At 45.7% G+C, this 21,533-nt stretch overlaps 1 protein-coding gene across 11 annotated transcripts in view; it reads right to left on the minus strand.

Moving 5' to 3' along the window:
• Para (sodium voltage-gated channel paralytic) overlaps positions 1-21,533 on the minus strand; it is a 376,926-nt gene that overhangs the window by 51,946 nt on the left and 303,447 nt on the right. For 4 of the 11 annotated variants that reach the window (XM_077699543.1, XM_077699533.1, XM_077699535.1 and 1 more), the window contains exons 2-11: positions 12,583-13,047; positions 9,782-9,987; positions 7,446-7,574; positions 7,255-7,346; positions 6,078-6,275; positions 5,204-5,264; positions 4,271-4,415; positions 3,432-3,608; positions 2,555-2,833; positions 1,473-1,502 (exon numbers count right to left, since the gene is read on the minus strand). In XM_077699543.1, coding sequence (XP_077555669.1) covers positions 1,473-1,502; positions 2,555-2,833; positions 3,432-3,608; positions 4,271-4,415; positions 5,204-5,264; positions 6,078-6,275; positions 7,255-7,346; positions 7,446-7,574; positions 9,782-9,987; positions 12,583-12,942 — 1,677 coding nt within the window. In that variant the 5' untranslated portion in view covers positions 12,943-13,047. Of the gene's footprint in view, positions 1-1,472; positions 1,503-2,554; positions 2,834-3,136; positions 3,148-3,431; positions 3,609-4,270; positions 4,416-5,203; positions 5,265-6,077; positions 6,276-7,254; positions 7,347-7,445; positions 7,575-9,781; positions 9,988-12,582; positions 13,048-21,533 lie in introns of those variants that run through there. The other 7 variants (XM_077699542.1, XM_077699537.1, XM_077699539.1 and 4 more) reach the window with 4 other exon arrangements.

A 21,533-nucleotide genomic window follows, 5' to 3' on the forward strand; every position in this document is an offset into this window, starting at 1 on the left:
CAACAACCACCGACGAGTCTGGTGAACTTGACAAGAGCGTTCACGCATTTGCATGCACAGGCGGATGCAGTGGCGGGCATGCCACAAAGCGAATCCGTCCAGCAGCACGTGTACACATCCATGCTGACAGCCATGCAGGCACGAGCAGGCCTTGGCAACAGCGCCGTGACACTCCTTTTTTCTGAGACAGCCAGGCAGAGCAGCCACATGCACTAAATGGGAAGGCACCCACGAGTCTGCATAGAAACTCGTCGTCTCTGCCACTGGAGGTGAGCGTAAGAAGGGGGAGTTAGTCGAGCCTCGGACGCTACTGCTGTCGCCGAACAATCTACGATTAGCGGCAAGGTCTATATGGGGGAGGAAGGGCGTGCCGCCGCTGCTGTCACTAGAGGTGTTCGAAGGGAACCATCCTCACTGGAGGTCGCTTGAAGGTCGCACCGTCCATCAGCGGGACGGCCGAGCGTAGGTAGGCGAGCGATGCAGAACACGTGTCAGAGTCACCGTACCGCTACACCGACTACAGGGCAAAGCTATGCAGTCAACTATCGCAAGGACAAAGAAAGCCACTGCACCGTGTCAATGGGTGCCTAGGCTCGTAGATGTATCAACGGACATGGTGCAACGCCAATGTCTGGGGCACTTATCTACGCCTAGCCATGGAACAAGGATTTGCGGCTGCATTTGTTTTTTGCTGCCTTGCCACATTGGGAAAAAGCGTGCAGACACTTTATTGCCTTTTACAAACCAGCCATGCTCAGCTTCGTAGCTGCCACAATGAAGTTTTGGTTGACGTTGTATGTAACGACGTTCCAAATATATTTGGGAACGTTTTCGAGGGGTACTGGCTGAATTTATCATTATATATGGTTTAAAACCGAAATATACGGCATTTTATGTAGTAAAAAATGGAATTACGTATCGAATTGCCTGTGAGAATTTTTTTTTTGTAGAAACACCAAGTTGTGCCCATAGATACGCTTGTAGGCAGAAAAGGCTTTTATGTTCACCGCTTATTAAAAAAGCAGATCGGAATGTAAAAGATGCCTTCAAGCTGTTTCATGGTACCAATCAAGTACTATACATGGCTGGTTTAGTGAAAAGATGTTTACGAAAAAAGCTCGTATCTAGTCTAACTCTAGAAACTAGGCTTGCACAATGTTCTACGACAGGACAAGACTAGAAAACCACACGGAAAAATTAAAATAATTACAGCAAAAGAAAAGCTGAACTAGACAAGCTCTCCAGCCACACCAGTAAGAAGAGAACCATAAGAAGGAAAATCGAGGGGTAAGACAGGAATAACGAGAAAAATGATAACGATAACAGTAATAAACGAGGCAAAATAGTCGAGAACACGAGGCTAACGAACACTGGAAACCAAAAGGCCAAATGAAAAGGACGACACACGAACTCAGGCCGATAAATGAAGAGGGTCGCCCGAATAAGGAGGGACCCCCTCTCCCGATACTCACAAAGGGACTGCTATAACGCCGCCCTAATATCTGGAAGCAAACAAAGAATGTTTGAACCGGGGAGTTGGTCAGTAGTGCCCACATGACGCGCTTTTCACGCGTGCTTGCCGGCCTATATGCAGGTAATAATTACATAGCCATATACAGCATAATTCAGTGGAACAAAGGAGGGAGTTGCAGATGGAGTGATTTGTTCTAATACAGATACTATGTATGTATATATATATATATATATATATATATATATTTAATGGAGCGTGCCGTATAATTTTTAGGGAAAGTTGGTACAGGAAGCACGATGGGCAAAGGTAAATTAAACCACTCCGAAAACCTAGCCCACGGTGTAAGTAAACTGAATTTGAGTCTGCGCTCTCTACTCCAGATATTCTGCCATGCTCTTCTTCTACGTAATACTATTTATGAAGTACTATAACGCCACAAAAGAGCCACTTAACTGAATATATTGAAGGTCAATTAAGGATCGCGCTCCTTATACCTAACCTGGGTTTGAATATACGCTCAGAACTCCCAGAGCATCTCACCAAATTCAAGTGCTAGTCAACTCCACAAAGCTTTTGTCATCTTCCTTTTGATAACGGCCTCAACGCGTTATCAACCCGTTTAAATGGCTAGGCACACGTTTTGTTCAGATTTGAACAATTTTGATAAGCAGATGATTAGAGTAACACACCAAAGCAAGCAGGTCGCACCTACGAATGCAAATGGGGCCGAAAGAAAATGCTTTCTTTTTTTAAATGTTTTGTATCCAATGCTGGCAGCAGACGCCAGCAGTGACCTCGGATTCCGTGCGGTCGCTCGTAGTTTTCATTCCTTGAAGTTGCTACTAGAGAGACAAGAAACTATCCACACAATCGAGAAGTGTTTGGTGTAGATTCTTCGTTCTACTGGCACGCATCTGCGTTTAGGTGCGGTGGCTGCCGCTAGTGTCGCCATTGAACTTAGGCACTTTTATTAGGTTGTGGGGGCGAGGGATGAGGGCGCCAAATAGGTAGGCTGATGTAAGAGAGCTTAGCGGTGCGCGGTGTGGTGAGGTGAGCAGAGAAGAGGCATATGGAGATTACCTTCCGCACCTTAGAGTTGGCGGCGGAGCGCGGGCGCGACTCCGAGTAGCAGAGGTCGTCAAGCTGCTCGGCCGCCGCGTCGGCGCTCCTGAGGCTCGCCCGCTCCCGGAGGTCCCTGGGATCCTCAGCGCCCCGGTCCTGGCCCACGAAGAGCTCGTACGAGCGGCACGAGAACTCCGAGGGGCTCTTGACCACCTGACCGCCGCCGCCGTTGTCGCCGCCGCCGCCGGTATCGTGCGGCCGGCCGCCGGCCGCGAGCTCGGCGCGGGCCTCTTCCTCCTGCAGGACGACGCGTACATACATGAGGAGCTAGATCACAGCGCGGGACACGCGTCCGTAAAATTATGAAGCATATCACCGGCTCATTAAATAAGGTTGAGAGTGAGGTTAGTGTAAAACAGTAGAGTACGGCAGAACGGAACAAATTGCTCGGTGAGACCGAATAGAGACCCACGCGGCGAAAAGGCGTTAATAAAAGGACTAGAAACCCAGGCAGAGAGGCACTGTAGAGTCGCTAAACCTTATCTGATTACAATAGGACATCGTAAAATAATGCAGGTCGTAGCGGGACTTTTGGGCTACCTGCGAGTCGACGTGAGAACATGGCTTGCTATCTTGGCCGTGGCGCACGCTTGATGGGATGGCGGTGTAGTATGGTGTCAATGGAAATGTTGTTTCGCGGCCATATAATAAGCAGAGATTGAAATATCTGAGCGTTCTGTGACAGGAAGAATTATATGCAAATGTCCGGTCGAAGTACGACTGCAGGTAACCTTGGGTAACTGCAAGGTGCAGACCACCAAGTGACCCTTGTTACTACCGTCCTTTACGTTATTTGAAAGTCATTCGGAAGCACGCGTGATGAAATCGTACTCACGGCCCGCATGGCTTCTTCGAGAAGGCGGTCCTCCTCCGCCTCCTCTTCTGCCTTCTTCTGTAATTCGTCGTACGACATGGCTACGATAGCCAAGATCAGATTCACTAGATAGAAGGAGCCCAGGAAGATTATCACCACAAAAAAACACATATGCCAGGGGCCCGCCGATCGTAGCACCTGCGCAGATAATGGAGGGAAGCAAAGAGGACAGGAAGGAAAGAAGAGGGAAGAGAAAGGAAGGAAGGATGAAAATAAAATTGTTTAACAAGCACATTGTACCCCTCCATTAGAATTTCTACACTACGCTTTTGTTGTCGCAGGTGTCGTGTTTAACCAATAGCATTTATTTTTAGGCTGTAGTATCTGTTAGAAAGGGACACAAGGGTCTAGTCTGTGAAAATATATATCTTTAGAAATTCAAGGCTCTGTTTTATAGGCACCTCCAACCACCGTTACTTAAGCGCCCACCAGATCTCAGTAATGTCTGTGTCCACATAGACCATCGTCTGTGTGTCTGTGCCTAACAAAAGCTTCGAGTATAAAAAGTTCACTTTCATGACATGTAAATGAAGCACAAGCATTCATGCTTGGGAAGTTATTAATCTTTGTTTCTTTTCTTAGGTTGTAGACTAGTATGGTACCATGACAGCCACTGTTTTCTCATTGTTGACTTCATTATTTGACAATCGTGCACAGGGCTAATGCGTAATTGTGATAGTGTTTACTATACATGGATTTTAACCAGAATCGTTTAGTAACGTCTGTAATGAACCGGTGGCACATGTGCTGCCCGCTCATGCATCCATGCATGCGACCACAACTAACGGAAGTGTACTTACCATTTGATACAACAATTCCCAAGCATCTTGTGTCATGAGCCTGAACGCAGAAAGAAAGGACCAACCAAAAGTATCGAAATTGGTGTAACCATAGTCTGGATTATCTCCTATACCCTGCAGACACATGTATCCCTCTTGACATTGCCTAGAAAAGAGGACAGAAGTCGATTTAAATAAGAGTGCAAATGTTTCCAAGTGAGAAAAAGAAGTACATACAAGAAATAAAGCAGAGCAAATGAGTAACTTTGAATACTTGGTAACCCTTTAAATATTTCATCAATATGCGAACCGCACAAACCAGCTCCACAAATAGGCACGATATCGTCAATATGTGCTCACCCGCTTGCAAGGTTTATTAAATTTCGATGTAGCAAAAAAGTAAAAATAAGGATGATGGCTGAGTAGCGTGATGCACTTGTCACCAAGTCCACCACCAAAAAAATTATTTTTAGAGGGTTGCGGACGATGGTGATAGCATGAGCTACGTGGGAACTAGCGTGTTATCAAGGTTTAAAAATCAATGAAACTTCATATTTTAAGTGTAGATAAGTTAGTGAGATCAAGTAACTACGATTTAATATTCGTTGTGCAAATATGCCGAGGAAAAGGGCAGACACCCCTGAGAAAGGGTGCGAAGGTACGTCGATCCACCTTTCTGCTCTCACAAAACTGTCATTCTTAAGCTATAAACATCTTAACATTTTGCTACACTACAATGGGATTTGACATTTAAAGAAAGCTGCAATGCTCCCTAAGCTTGTCGATGAAATCCCAACACTCATGCTTTGGGTCTGCATTATCTGAGCTTGCGAAGCCACTAGGGTTCACAACATGCGTAGTTTGAGTAGAAAATAGCCGAGAAAAAACTTCTTAATAATGAGTTCAGCAATGAAAAGCACTCCAATGTAATGAAACAGGTAAGGTGACACGTACTTTGCACCACTCGAATTGCCACACAGTGGATACTCTCCATCATCATTGGTAGCCCAGTTTGCTGAAACAAGGAACAAAAGACCGCGTTAACAAGAGGAGCAATAACACAGTGTGGTATTTTCTCAATCAGCGCCTTCTTCCAAGCCCAAGCGGTACACTCTCATTGTAGTAGCTTAAAAGAAGAGAAAATAGGTGCAAATTTTAAATATGCAAATAATGGCTTTGTTTGCAGCTGGGAAGAAAAACAGAAATATCATGCACTGCCGCTTGCCAGAAACCAGGGGCTTCTGCTTTTAAAGGGACGCTGAAGTGCACTGTAAACATTGTCCAACTACCTTAGTAGATTAATGTATAGGATGTGTACACCATGTGTTCAGTTTTTATACGGCCGATTTACCCACATTTTATAACAAAAAAGTGCATTCCAAAGTTCATTCCTCTCATACCAAACTGCCCGTCAATTTGCTGGCACCAGCCATGGCAAAACACTGGTAAGTCAGCAGAGTTAAGTTTAGTGAACTGGTAGCATGTTTAACCTGCATAGCCTGCACGTGAACAAACAGAAGTTGATAGTATTAGCTATGAAATGTAAAAATCAAAATTTTGAAAACTCAGATTGTGTGAGAACATATTGCAAACCAGTTTGATGTGAATATGGTAGTTGGGAACCAGCCCCTTATTATGTATAAACTGAGGCTAGACTTCAGCTAAGCAGTTAAATAATAAATTGTGTGGGTTAGATTGCACAATGAAACCATTAATAAGGTCTTGGTCCCATTATGTGTCCCATTATGTGTACGGTCACCTTTTCCGGCAAAGCAATTCACAGCAACGAATCAAGGATTGAAAAGCATGCTTGACCCAGCAGACTTACTTTCATTCTCGATGAAACTTGCATATTCAGCATTGGAGAGGTTGGATGGAGGTATTAATACGCACTTTTGCGTTAGTACCCCCATGTAGATTTGCAACCCCAGTAAGGCAAAAACCGACAGTGAGAACATTGTCAAAATGATCACATCCCTGAGGTTCTTCACAGACTCTATCACGGCTCCTACGATGGTCTTGAGACCTGGCAAAAAGGGGCGAAAACAAGGGTGCAAGAGAACCCCGCGTCAGGACAATGAGGGGCTGCTGGAAAGCATTGCTGCTAAACATTGCTGGTGGTTCAGGAGATAAAAGATTTGCCCACGAAACAAAAGCCTATAGGTGACTAATAAAGATCATGTTAGCAACACGAAGGCAGCAAGTGAAATTTTTAGCTCAAGGGGGACCGTATACTGTGGCAAAATGCATTTCTTCTTGAACGGAGAACATGAACACGAAGTATATACTATATGGGCAAGACTATTCCGAGCAACTAGCACTGGTGGTGAGGCTCATACGTTCCAACATTAATCAGCATGAAGGAAACTGTTAGCAGATTTGACGCTAAATGCAAGTACATAACTTATGCTAGCGCCGTTCTTTTAGTCAGAAATTTGCATTGAATTGGTTGCTACGAAAACAATTTAAAGTAACCGCACATGGGCCACATCAGCCAGATGCGAGCCACGTAACTGACATCCCTGTAAAGTGGGCATTGCAATATCGCGACTAACTGGGTTGTGCAGCTTAACACTGCCTGCTGTAATTAACATTGATCAACACATTCTGTTCTTCCTGGTCTTTGTCAGCACAATAAAGCTTCCATAAATTTCATGGGAAGCATTGTTTGACTACTAATTCTAGTTTAAAGGGCTGTCTACATGGGTTTCTGGCACCCGTACGCACGCACACGCGCACACACACACACACCTGCACTAATTCCCCCACAAAAGAATGCTTTGCATTGGAAGACAATCATGAGATATTAATCCTGCCTGTAATTATTTTATGCCACGTTACATTATTTGGTTCTGCATTGGTTTTGGTATTTTGTTTTGATTAGTTGTTTCTCTAATTGGTGTGCTTTTAATGTCAAAATGATTTCCACAAATGCAATAGATGCTAATTATGGTTGGATTGGCACAGGATAGAAATGACAGAAGCAAAAAATAAGGCAGACTTACCAGGAACTATGGCTACGGTTTTCAAGGCTCTAAGAACACGAAAGGTTCGCAAGGCGCTCAGGTTCCCCAAATTAACAAACATTGTAACATACCTGCAACATAAAAAGTGGGAAAAAAAAGCGCACATGTGTGAAAATTTGCTTGAAAGGGCACACTTCAGAGTGGTAAAGCTTAATGAAGAGCATACTTACGCTAAAGATATAACAATAAAATCCAACCAATTCCATGGATCTCGAAGATATGTAAATTGTTCTAGAATAAATCCTCGAGCCATCATTTTAATAAACGATTCAAACGTGTAGATTGTGGTGAATATTGTCCTGAAAAAGAATGAATAAAGATCAGTTTATGAATTCACCAGACTTCTGTGACTCGGTTGCTAAAGTGAGCTAGCTTTAATACAGTTAGGCCAAAGGCCTGTGCACTACCATTTTTTTTTTTCAATATGCACGGTGCAAGTTACACGTAGAAAATGTTCACCTTTTGTTGTTTAAGATTGTTTTGTTGCTCGCACATGTAACTATGCATGCTGCATGTTGCTGCAGTGAAAATTTGGTTATTGCACACGATTACACCGGTATAGAAAAAGGTTATTTCACATTTGCTGCTATCACTATTGACGGCTATATGAAAAACCAGGTACACAATCGTATCAACGAGTAATTTCACTCTCTGTAGTCGCATGTAAGGGCAGCATGAAATGAGAGCGGTCACATGACTTAGGCAAGCTTCTGGTGAACAGCACAAGTCAACTGGGGAATTACATTCATAGGGTATCACATGCATTGAACACCATTACTAAATCTTTTCTTTGGCTCAAGACGGCTATTATTTTCAAATTGCTGCGGCAGTTATGCTGATAAGAAAATAATTTGTGTACAGAAAGTAAAGAACAGGCAATGTTGTGAAATATTTATAGTAAGAAGTTATATATATATATATATATATATATATATATATATATATATATATATATATATATATATATATATATATATATATATATATATATATATATATATATATATATATATATATATATATATATATATATATATATATATATACATATATAGTAATAGGAGCCAGCATTACTAAGATTAGTGAGCCTTATCTAGATTAAAGTAGGTAATTATAGGTGTGCAAACATATTACGACAACGAATCGAATATTTTAAAGTGCGAATAGTAAAAACTGACGGCAAATAGTTTTGAATACAAATATTTTCGCTTTAGCTCGTATAGCTGTAAAACCATAGCCACAAAAAAGTTAACTTAGGCAGACAGGAGTGGCACATCTGTGATGAGAAAATGGTACCCAAATTAAAAATGTAAGATTAAGACAAGATGATAAAGCAGTGGAAAAAAGATTTGGCATACATTGCCATCAAGAAATGAGGGTTCCTCAAGATCCTCGGAATACAGAAGTATACATGATTGGTATTGCAGTTCCTCCAGTAATTGAAGAATGGCTAAGCGTGCTAGTAATGGTAAGCCCATACTTAGGCGTTGCCAGCAAGTAATAACTCGATTCCTCACTCATGCCACTATATTGGAAGTGGCATGAGGGCCACTTTTCAATATTGTGCCACTTTTCAACTTATAAATTTTATACAAGTAGCCTTCCTCTACAGCTAACATACACCACAAATAGCATGCATTTGTTTCGCGTGAGGCTTTCACGTGTCAGGCTTTTCTGCACAGCTCTACCGTTGTGCAAAAAAGCCGACCCCAGAAAAAGCACGTTGTGCGGTGAAGCTTTTAACGCTATATTATTTTAAAAACTTGAATAACCGAAAACTTTAAGTGCTTCGAACTGTAAAGCTGTGCAGCAATTCAACTCGAATAGCGACACTATTCGCAAAGTATCGCAGTTTCTAATATTCGCTCACCTCTATTAAGATAAGCAAACATCGGCAACATCATTTGAGGCTTACTTTAATGTACGCGCCTGCAACAGCAGCTAATACAGAGTTTAAGCAGTCCGTCTGTTCCGTCGTGTACGTAACGAGCGTGTTTACCTGGACCCGTCTGGGCACTTGGGCATTCGTCGCGGTAGGGAGATAAGTTCCGCGGGCCTGCCTTCGCCATGTCCCCGCCTCCTCGCCCTTCCGCACGCGCAAGCGCAGACGGGTCCCGGTAAACCCGGTAACAACGTAACCGACGGAACAGACAGACTGCTAAAACTCTCTGATATTATTATCCTGTACGGGTTATAACACTCTGTTAGGTTATAAATTATTACATTTGTATTGTTTGCCGCAGTACGATTTAACCGTGTTGTAGCTTAATTTGTACCACTGCGGTATATATATTTAATTGCAGCATATTTTGCATTATTTATCAAAGGTCCCATCGCAGTCGTATGACTTTGGGACCCTTGTGTGCGAAAACCTTTCTCTGGCTGAAATTGCATGGAAAAATGAACTTAGTTTGATTTGATTTGAGCGTAATTTTACTGCACGCAACTTTTCCGGGCGCTCCATGTGAGTGCGAGAAAAGGGCGGCAAAGTTGTGCGCACACTCACTCCGTTTGTTCAATTTTGTCGTTGCTGGGCATGGTCATGAGGACGCAGTTGACGAGAATGGTTACGATGACAAAGAAGCTGAAAAGTGGGTGCACTAGGATGCAGATGGCCAGTCTCCTGACCGGGTTGAAGGGGCTTAGCAGAAACAGCGCCTTGGTCGAGCTGAACCGAAATATATCTTTGCTCTTGCTCACGACCACAAACGTCTGCGGGGAGAAAGAAGGGATGGCAGTGAAGCAAAAGCACCATTTGTTCCCCAATTATACACAAGGCAGAGACAACTCAGCACACCCGGAAAATTATGAGTGAGTGACCGGAAAGTAGCACGCATCTATAGTTCATACCACAAGCTAGCTGCAGCACTGTGGAGGCTACGTTGTTGTCAACAGTGCGTCCACTGAGGGCGCCAACTCGCCGTGAAGGGGGTCCTGAAAGGACATTCCCTTCTCTCCTCTCGGTAAGTGGAACCGCAAGGCCCCGGAGCCTTTTGTCGCTTCCTTCGCGGTGAGTTAGGCGCCCTGAGGGGGCGGGCTGTTGACAACAATGTAGCCTCCACAGTGCTGCATCTAGCTTGTGGTATGAACTATAGGGTTGCCGCCTTTCCCCGCAAAAAACAAATCAAAAAACAATAACAAAAAAAAACCCAACAAACCCGGCCTTTCGGAAGGGGGGGGGGGGGGGGGGGGCGTGGTAAATACACGGTTTAATTTGTGTTGAAAATAAAGGACGCTGTTGTCTTGGCCTGCAATGCAATGTATTGTAGCGTTTTCCTAGCGCGAAATCAACATGACGTTTGTACTGAAAGTGACTGATTTTTTGGATATTGCTCTGAATGGGCTGCACCGAAAAGTAACTGCACATACTTCGTCCATTAAAAGCTCCTCTTTGAATCTGAATCCACCAAACGAAAGTAAAAAAAAAAAGTATGCGATGCATGTGACATAATCTATTTAATATTCATATGTACGTGATGATGATGATGATGATGTGGCTATCCCCTTTGGCACCCTAGCCGTTGCTTTAAACTATTTCTACACGCGCAATGCTATGCCACCTGGCCGCGGCGGCGGCATTTCGTTGTGTTAATTGTTCCTCCACTTGGTCCCCCTCCATCTCAAAAATGCTTTAAAACGCAAAAAATAATCGCGGCACGATGGTCAAAGTCAAAGACAATCGGCCTGCTGTCGAAAAAAAACCGGTCGGGCCGGTCAAAAAACGGGCAGGTGGCAACCTGTTGGGATGTGTGTAACACATACCCAACAGGTTAAAAAAAAAAAAAGAACTCGCTGTTATCGCCGTGGTGACGTGCGCCTTCCGGCTCTAAATGCACTATGATACTGTTTGAAAGATTTTGCAAAAGAATACTTTTTGGACAAAGGGTTTTAGCGGCTGATTTATGTCGTAAAATAATGTGCAGCCTTCGCACAAGTATACAATGGCAGGTTATTAGCTGCCATTGTAGCAGGTTACTTACAATGGTTACTTACTAATAGCAGGTTACTTACAATGGCAGGTTACTTAGGACGATCGAACGCAGACCCTTTGCGTCTGATAAAGTTCCGCTCGATGGAACGTACGTGGTTGGTGGGCTAGATTATTTGCAAAATAATGTGCTAGAAAGTGGCGCATGCTGAAGATTCCAACATGGTCTAAATAAATTGCAGCCTTTCAATTAGGCTTGGTTTATTGCGCAAGGTTGGATACGGCATGTGAAGGCGCTTATGAGAAGCTATTCACCAATGTTGATTTTCATCTGCAGGGTAATGCAGACGGGCTAGCGGAAGAAGGGCTGCCGGCCGATTTGACGGCGTCTGGGCCCATTTTACGTCACCAGCTACTTTACATTGTACCTCTCAAAATAGACTGCATGTTTGCATTTTTACGTAGTTGCGACAAACAAGTCACGTTTGTGCATACGGCACGGCATATTTGAACGTAAGCCAATAACAAAATAACACAAGGGATGCAGGAACACCCAGCAGCATCAGTGTTGATTCCGAACGAGTATGTACAGCCGGTAAAAGGCTTGTCTATAACACAGCTTTCGTACTTTCAGCCCTCTCCAGCCCCGCCGGAGCGGGATTTCAATAAAACCACTGCGGAATTATGAAGTCTTAGCCCTTCGCTTTTGCCTCCGACATGTTTGGAACGAGTATGTTTCGGCAGTTTTGGGATGTAGGTGGTTGAAGTTGAAATTGCTGTTATAGACAAGCGTTTTACCGACTGTACAACAACAACGCTGATGCCTAAACTCAACAACGCAGATGTTTCACTGGTTTGTGTACTTTTTGCAAAACAGCCTCGACCGCCGGTACGACAGCGCATTCTACTATGCGGGCGGGGTGACTTGTACGATCCTCTTAGCCTGAGACTGCAGAGCGAACCGCAGACGAGTCGGAGTTACCGTGAAATAATTGAGTGCGTTGACCAACTGTATAGCTATCCATCACAGCTCACTCAAAGCGCCCAAAACAATCATTTAGAAGCTTTGGTAACCTGTCAAGCTAAGAACTAGCAGACCAGGACAACTGCGCAAATGGTATGATAACCACAGGACGCGTCGGATGATGGTTATTTGAGCATCACATAATCAAAGCAGGTTCGCTCTTTTAGACTTATTCTAATGCCTACTGCAGCCAGTTAGAAGAATGGCATATGTGGAAAACCTCGCACGTCTTTCTTTGTTTTTGTGAGTGGCTGTAATAACGTATCGAGTAAGGTCCTTGCAAGAGGGACCTCCGTTTTGTTGAAACCTGCTGACGCGTCTGCAGCACAGACTAAAAGAGACGGGCGTTGCGCACCCTCTTGTTCTCGTAGAACTTGTCGATGTCTTCGATGGGCGTGGCGATGAGCTCGGGAGGGAAGTCGTTGATAATGCGCTTGGGCAGCGGTCCTCCGGCCTCGAGGTCCGGGTCTGCCTCCCTGGGCTCCCTCGGGTGGTGGACGTAGTCGTCGCCCCCGGCCGGGATGCCCTCCTCGATGCGCTGCGCGATGAGCGCCTTTCGGGCGGCGTCCTCGGCGATGCGCGCTTCTTGGGCGGCTAGGGACTCGCGCGTGAAGGGCCGGAACAGCTGGACAGGCTCGTCGACGGCCTCCTCCGGCTCGCGGGGGGCTCCCTCGTGCGACGGCGCCGCGGCGGCCGACGACTCGCCGGGCATCATCGCTGCGGGCCGCCCGCCGGGGAAGCCCCGCCGCCTCCGCCTCCCCCTCCTCCTCCTCCTCCTCCTTGGTCGCCGCCGCTGCCGCTGCCGCCGCGGCCGCTACGCCTGCGCAAGCACAAGGGAAGGAGGACGTCAGCAACCAGTGCCACCACTTCATTCGTCACTGTATCACTGCGACATTCCAATGGTCAGTCCACGACGGGACCATCTCCACGCCACGTACTATCTCTCCACAATTAAATGGCACGCTTTGAAAGCACATATTGATACGTGGGCATCACTCACGGGTTATTGGTTCAGTTATCCAAAAACGCGCCGTCCCCAAATCGGCGTATCCGCAAAGTGAAGCCAGGAACCAGCTGTCAAAACTCCTATTTTCGGCGAAAGCGGGTATGCGGTGGCCTGACGACCCCATCGGCTGTGACGCGTCATGTGGCTAAGGGGAATAGAGCGATGGTGAGAAGTTCGCAATATAACCAGGCAAACTGCCGGGGCAGCATAGGGAAAGGGGACAGGGGTGTGCCACGGTCTGACGCTAGGCCTAATTAGGCTTAACGCCACGCTTTGAGCTCAAACGTCGTCAACTGGTACGCGCAGCTTGACGTGCAATGAGTTGGACGTTGCTTGGTACGTCGTTAGGCTCAACGCTAAGGTCGCTTAACGTTAAGCGTCGTTAGAGGCCCAACAAGGGCGCTCGGCCAAGGCTCTTAGTCATGGTAATGGAAGGAAGAAGAAATAAAAGCGAAGGAAACTGCGTGTTTCCCTACACCATACGCTCAGCAACACGAAAATTAGGAGCACGAAACTCAGCGACCCGACTCGACGACTTAACTGAGCAAGGAGTGATGATCCCATGGACACTCTCACATTCTTCCTTTGTTCCTTGCGAATACCACGCTACTACTTGTTCGTGGTGTTACCTTATTTTTACCCACCTTCTCGCAACGTTCCACCGCACTGAGAACAAAAGCAAAAGAAAAACAAAATAAATCAAATTCACAATCTTTCGGAGACAGATACTACTTTGTTCCGCTCATAACCTTGAGAGAAATTTCGCAGCACCTCCAGAGATTGGGGCAGGTGTTTTGTTTAAATATAGAGAAAAAGGGTCACGTGTTCGAACATTTCAGATAGTACACCAAGCAATTCCAAGAACCGGGCGCAATTTGTAGCGACACACGGAAACAAGACGTCGCGAAATACAGTACCATATAGAGCATTTTGATTTTTTATTATGCGCTCAACTTTCCATTGTTATCTTTGAAGTCGCCTGCTTGCCTTATCAGCAGTACTACAGCTTTAGAATTCGTTCATTCTAAATTCATACTATTCAGATGTCGTCCAGCTAACGGCCATGCACACCAATGAAGCACGAAAGAAGCTGCCTCAGCCCGAAGAAAGCTGAGGTTGTGTAACTTCGTGACCTATGCAAACGTACAATACAATACGCGGAAAATGAAACGCGAACACGAAAATATGAATCAGAAAGCGCAAAACTGAAAAATGCTGTTCGTTGCCGTCTAATAATGGCGCACTATTGGTATATTCGGAAAGCCACATTTCCGGACTTTGTTTTTTGTTAAAAGTCACGCGTCATTTTGACTTGTATGGAAAGAAATAGCTCTATTTGCGTGTTCTGATACATATTTTTGTGTTCGTATTTCATTTGCTGGGTATTGTACAAGCGAAAAAGCTTTTCATTGGAGGCGTGAATTTATTAAATTCTGCGATTAAACGTGTCCGTGAAGACGCCTGCGGCCTTTCGAGAGACATTTTACAGCTCTGGCTAACGAAGGCACACTTAGAAGCACTTAAAGTGGAAATCTAATATTTTTGTGCAGAGATCTACGAGGACTTCTTTCTAAGTGCTTGCAATGCGTTTGAGTGGTCGTGGGTTTGTACCACCATTCCTTTTCTACTCGCACCTACATTGCGATCGCCAAAAAAAGCTGTGGTTGATTCCTCTGTCATAGGGACCAGTAAAACACGAAAGTGAAATGTGCAGCGAAATCTGCAGCTGCGCATGATTTGGGGGTCGGCGGCTGTCTTGTGGGTGTGCTTGGCGAGCGACGTCCTGCTTTCGGTTCGCTTCGGAAGAGGTGTACTAGCGTCATTTCCGTGACTGATATGACGTCAGTGAAATACTGGGGTATCGCGGCATAAAACACTTTCGTGTTAAAGTATAAAACCAGAAAACGAACAATCATAAGTATAACGTACTCCTTAGTACTAAAGGTTGCTTCCCCGCACGAAGACCCTGTGTGCAGGGGTGCACCCTTTACAAGCCGATTGCTTCATTGTACTGGCGTCACTTCCGTGACAGATATGACGCCAGCGAAATCTTCGTGTATCCGGGAATAAAACACTTTCGTGTTAAAAAAGCCTCGTAGCATTTTGACAGCGTACACCCAAACGTAAACTTAAGTTGGCTGTACTGGGCGAGGGACAAAGTTCTAGTGCTTCACAACGTGGTAATGTTGGTGGCCTGATCAACCTGGAACTTGCTAATCTGCGACAAGGAATATCTCACGTGCACCATGCGTTGTGAGAACGGAAAGACTTGACACAACAGCGCAGCCAATTACTGAATGCACCAGTATCGCTGAACCCTTTACCTTCCTGACTGACTCTAAATCCTCGTTAAAAAGTATCTTTTTTGGTGTCTTAAGGTTTTTCATTCTGAGGCTTTTTGTGGTTGCAAATACTAGAGAGTTTTAGCTTACCGTGTGTACGGGGCCTGACTGCGCATGCGCTCGCGCGCGCGGCGAGCAGGGCCACTCGTCTCCGGAACGAATGCGAACATGCCCAATCGAGTCCTGGTACGCCCGGTGCATACGGTATGCTATAATCTATGTTAGGAAAGCAGTAAAATTGCGTTTACTAAGAAACTCAACGTATGTTCCTGTAAAGCGTGCTTTGCCTGCAAAACTTACAAGCACCAGGTGAAGCCCCTATAACAGGTGCTAAAAAAAGACGCCGAAAAAGCGGGCTGAAATGCCCCCTGACGGGACATAATTTTTAAAGGCGATTGTCTTTCTTGGGCTACCTTAACGTGAAAATTTTTGTCTGTCTGCATGTCTGTCTGTCAAAAAGAGAATTTATTAAAACTAGTTACAGCTAGGACCCGCTGTAGTTAGCTACTACATGGGTCGACAGGGCACAGGATATACGCAATGTACTACAGAAGAAACGAAGTGAAAAGCACGCAAGTTCACAAAAAACAAGGTCCACCGCACCAAAGGCTCTTTACATTATTGTCCACGGCGCTGCTGTGCTTCCCTCGATTCAGCCCCCCGACCAAAGTGGAACAGATGCTGCACAACAGGTTTACATACCCACAGCCAAATCTAAACGGCCAAGTCCGGTGGCAATGTTCATAGTTGTCAACATTGTTGAGCCGGAACAAAATACTACGCTTATCTGGGGCAAGACATCAATACGTAAGTGATATTCGCGGTGTTTTCTTTATAAAAAAACACGGATGACTGATTTAATGAAAAATATGTCCAGAAAAATAGGAAAGCGTCGCCCGCTGTTTCCCTAGCAGAATTTTTAAAAATCAGAAGGCAGCACTAACGAGCTTCCACTAGATAGTTTTTACGTTCTGCTTGGAACGCACGTGGAGTAAGTAAGGTGCCTCGTTTCACGCGCGTCTCCGCCGTACGGCGGCGCTGGCATCGAGGCATTCGGCGTAGAGCAGTGGAGCGCGGTAAATTTAAATTTGAGAAAACCCCTAGCGTGATTATCTTGGGAGGAGTGAGACGGGAGAGGAACAGCATGAGAAGTGAGCGGGAAAGGGAAGGAAGTCGTTTACTTGGCAGGGGCGCCAGACGACTATCGTCTTTAGTTGACATTTGCAACGAAGTGAGCGAATACGCCGCCAAATTTTTTAAAGGTGGGAGCTGTCTTGCTGAACACCGCACTTGAGAAAAATTGTGCGTTAACGCCAAAATAGTCATCGCTATGGCCTTCGTCGTATTCGCGCGTGAGAGGGATCCGCCAGGGATATTCGCCGGCGAAGGAAATCAGCCGGAAGCAAAGCCGAAACCATCAAAATTGTGGCGTCACCTTCATCGTCCAGTATACAGTAAGCAGCATTGTCTGACGGTCAGAGACGCGAAATTTAAAATTAGGAACTAGAGAGCTACAGTTTTACGAAGTTCAGCAGCGAATAGTAACCATCTTGTGGCGAAAGCTGCTATGCTGGCCCTTCCATGCACAAAGTCGTACGCTGTCACATTTCTCTACACTTCACCTTACGCGTTTCGAGTAAATGGTCCGGTGAAGTACTCCATGTGTGAGCATGTGTTCATAAATGAATATCTTTAGTAGCAAAGCCAACTATATAGCGGAAAGTAACTTTACAATAAAGTGAACGTTATCGATATACCCTGTTTCCCCACCCATAAAGCGCTATTTACAGAGTGGATTCCGTCAGGAAGGTGATGTGCGCGATGTCACCAGTCGGAAGTGAGAAAGGGCACGTTATCCATTTCTCCATCTAAATCTCCGCCGAAGCCGGTATTGTTTGCGTAGCTCGAACAAGCTATCCCCCATCACTGCGTTGCCGCTAGAGTTTTCGCCGCCTGCCACCTACAAGTTACACCTGAAGGCGTGTCATGTCAGTCACGTGATGCACGGCGTGATGGGAAAGCGGATTTATTACCTCCTCCGCGTGAGTACAGCTCAATGTGTCACGGCGTTACATAAAACTGATGTCACCAGTGACGTCATCACAGTAAGTGATGTCACTTCCTGTTATGGCGTCACTCTTGGTGACGTCATCGCCAGTGAAACCATTGGGCATCCTCGATTTACCGGTCCTGGACGGCCCACGGGCAGTCCAAGGACTGCGTTCTGACAGGAAGACCCATAGGAATACATAGGAAAATCAAGCGCCGGATCGCGTTTTGGGCAGTCCACGGACGATTCGGGGAGGTCCATCGCCGCGCAGTGCAGTGAAGCCGCACTTGGCACATGACGTCAGTGCCATGTAGTGTACTGAAGCAGCAGTTGGCGCGTAACTACGGGATCCCGCGGCAGGCGAAGAGGAATGGAAACGAGCAGAGAATGCTTAAAAACAGCTTGCCTCAGAAATTCGACAAAGAAAGGCGCAGTGGCTGTACGTGCGTGTAGACAGAAATAAATAATGGCTGCAGGTTTTCATAAGCTGTTATCATCTGCTAGGACTCAATTCGTGGCTGTCTAGAGCAGCAGGCGTCCCAGCTCGCGGCAGCGACGTACTGAGGGCTAGTGACGCTAAACATAGACGGCGCTATATTTACGACAGCGAAAAAAAACATGTTGCTTATTTTTTCAAAGTATTTCACGCCGCCAAGTGGCTGCGTCAAAAAATAACATCAATCAACTGGATCCCCGGAATGCACAACATACATTAATTACATCGAGAAATGTAATTTTGAGCATTTACGGTTAAACAATTTTGAGCATTTACGTAAACGCTTACTTATAAATGCAGTGTACACTGCATTTATAAGTAAGTGTTTACGTAAATTCTCAAAATTGTTCTAGTGTATTCTTGTCATTCACCTACTTTTTATGTGACCAACAGGCTAGGAAAATACTTTTAATATTAAAGGTTGTATAAAAATTTACGGGGATTTTTTTCAGTTACAAAGACGCTCACAGTAAGTGTTTCAAAGTGTTTCAACGTATTGCTTTGTATTGTCATACACTGCTATTAGACCAATATTATCTTTGGTACAAATCGTAGACTTCATTCTTTATGCGACTCTACTTAGGTCTATTTGTTTATATATTTACTTGCATATTTAACTGCATGCATCTTTTCTAATACATAACCCAAGATTAAGCGTTGAAAAAGCTGGTTGAATTATTCATGCTGACCTAATTATTGTTCAATGACATAACAATAACGTGTTATCAGTTCCACAAGTCGATCTTATGTTAGATCATACAACCAAGCTCACAATTTTATGTAAATTACAATCCTTGTTCAGAGCCTCTATAGCACAAGCAGGTGCAGTTGTGTCGAGTACGGTGCGGCCCTTTAACCGCACTGTTATCCACACGAATCTCGCAGAAACGAAGACCCCGCCCAAACACGCCTCGCACAGCTTTAGCCAACAGAGAGGCTGTATTACGGACGTGCACACGCTGAAAGGATTGACAGTGCTGGCGTGAGTCACCGAATAGTGCTCCTTGTTCTCGCGACCAATCACCCCGTGCCTCGCTCCGGACTGCCCGAGCATGTTGACGCGGTGAAAGCGCGTCGGTCATTGCAGGAAATTGCTTTCGTCTTGCGAGATGACCGGGCGACCTGGAGTAGACAGACAGCGCGAAGACAACGCGGGGCTGATGCTCGCAACGGAGGCACAGCGCCGGATCAAATCCGGGCCTGGTCTGGTTGTTCAAGGTAACGAGGTGAATGAATAACGAAAAACAAAAACACAAGATGGCGCACACAGAGTAAGCGTACAAAAGCCCCGTTCCTATCCATCGCTATCGCTTTTCGCTGGCGATCAAGCGGAAACGGCGCAAGGGCATCGGCTTGTCCCGAAGGAGAAGGGAGAGGGCTGGGAGAGGGGAAAAAGGCAAAGGGCAGGGGGCGACACCGGAGCGACGATTTCGATGAAGGCTTTTCTGAAGGCAACGCTGTCGTTCTTGTCGGTGTCAGTAGGAGGAATTAAAGGGATTACTCGGACGCCTGAGGACAAGGACAGAAAGGTATGGGCAGAAATACACTTCCAGTGGCTTCGTTTTTCGTCGCTTCCTTTTCTCCCCTCTCTAATTTATTTCATTAAAGGCGCATGCATGTACAGGAAAATGCTGTCAGACTGCGCGCATGTCAGCGAAAAAAAAGGAAGGTCTTCTCCGTTTCGAAAGTGAGAGACTTTCGTAGAGAGAGAGGCAGCGCCGAATGCGTAAACTGCCCGCTGGAGGGAGAAATGGGACAATCGGCCTGAGGGAAAGGTGAGTGCCGGGAGAGAGGAAGAGGCACCCAAGCTCCCGCAGGCGCCAGGGTAGAAAGGGATGAGAGGGGAGGGGGAAAAAGGATACACTGGGGAAGCACAGCGAAGGAGAAGGGTGGGGAGCGGGGGGCAAAAAACTGGCGCATGCGCAGTGCTCCTCCGAAAGGTGCCGCGCGGTCGAGGTCGCGTTGGGAGTACGGGTACTCGTCGGCAGTGAGCAGTCGTCGCGCCGTTGGCGCAGTGGCTGCGCCTGCGAGGTCGCCGTCTGCCCGGGGCTCTCGTGCAGCGGCGAGATCGGACGAGATCGGGTGGCGGTGTGACGTCAAGCGTGGCGCGTGCGGCTGGCCGCAGAACAGCGTGCTTTTCCCCCTTTTGTTTTCGCTCGTCGCGTTCTATTTTCTCTCCGGTGCGTAGGGAACCGGATATTCTCGGATTCAGGAGCAGCACGATGAATAAAGATTTGCTCTCTTTTAGGCCCGGTTTTCATTTTGAGCGTGAACGTTCAAGAAAAAAGTCTGTAAGCAACGTACGTCTTAAACAAAACGAGACACCAAGAAAACCGGTGCCTACAGTTTTGCCACTATGTTTGATTCTTTTCTGTAACACTGGGAACATATTGACGTTTCACGGGTCGCTTGTAAACGCACACTAGAATATCGGAGATTTTAGTCATTTGTATTGTAGTTTCCGCTTCATTTTTAAAGACACTATAAAAAGAACTAAGCGATGTTAAGTGGCACAGTTTACATCGGTGCACATGGTTGCATTCTCAGTCGTAACACAGGGACGAAACGCTCGTTTATTGGAATAAATTATGGTTGCTATAGGGCGGTTTAGGTGTTTAATCCACTCATGTTAAAAAAGGAGAGGGGGGTTGCCCTTAATACTAAACATTGTAGTTAAAGGCTCACCTGAGGAGCAAAGGTCACTTGCACTTGGGAATGCTGCTTTTAGAGGATGACACCGCCCACCTCACGCACGCACTCAACATCTAAGTTAACAACGACTCGGTTACTCGTGACATTTCTTCAAGCGCTTGTTCTGGGGTGATGGGTTGGGTTTCCCACACGGGATGGGTTTGCCGTGCCTACCCTATCAATTATGGTGCGCTGGATTGTTGTTGATTCTACAGTAATAATAACGTTTTTCACTTAAAAATGGGCAACACCACACTGACTTTTGTGAACAATGGTCTAATACAGTTTTTTTTTAGGGGGGGGGGGGGGGTTGCAACCAAATGAAACTATTTTAAGTCATTAAATAAAGTGTTTTTGCGCAGGAAATTTTAAACGATAGTAAATTACAGCCCCTCTGAAAAAGGCATGCTGGATGATATAGTTCGCGTTTTGAAGTTTCATTCTTCACTGTGCATTTTTCATACGCACAGCCAAAATGACCAATTCTGTCGAAGCCAGCAGCTTCCCTGTAGGCCAGCCTAAATGCGCAATTTCTTTATTTTGAGTGTAAGGCTCTTTTTTTCTAAAATACCGATAATTGTATGGGCTCTGTAAGCCACTTTTAGGTGACGACTGAGCTCCCACAAGCATATTCGCGTATACATGCCGAGACCTAAAAATGCATTCCAGTGTCTTTAAATCGTAAGACCTTTCGATAAAGCAAAGGTGGATAACATTAAAT

The sequence above is a fragment of the Haemaphysalis longicornis genome, unplaced genomic scaffold (assembly GCF_048455015.1).
Source record: "Haemaphysalis longicornis isolate Haplotype H1 unplaced genomic scaffold, Haemaphysalis longicornis Haplotype H1 scaffold_2, whole genome shotgun sequence".
Classification (NCBI taxonomy): Eukaryota; Metazoa; Arthropoda; class Arachnida; order Ixodida; family Ixodidae; genus Haemaphysalis; species Haemaphysalis longicornis.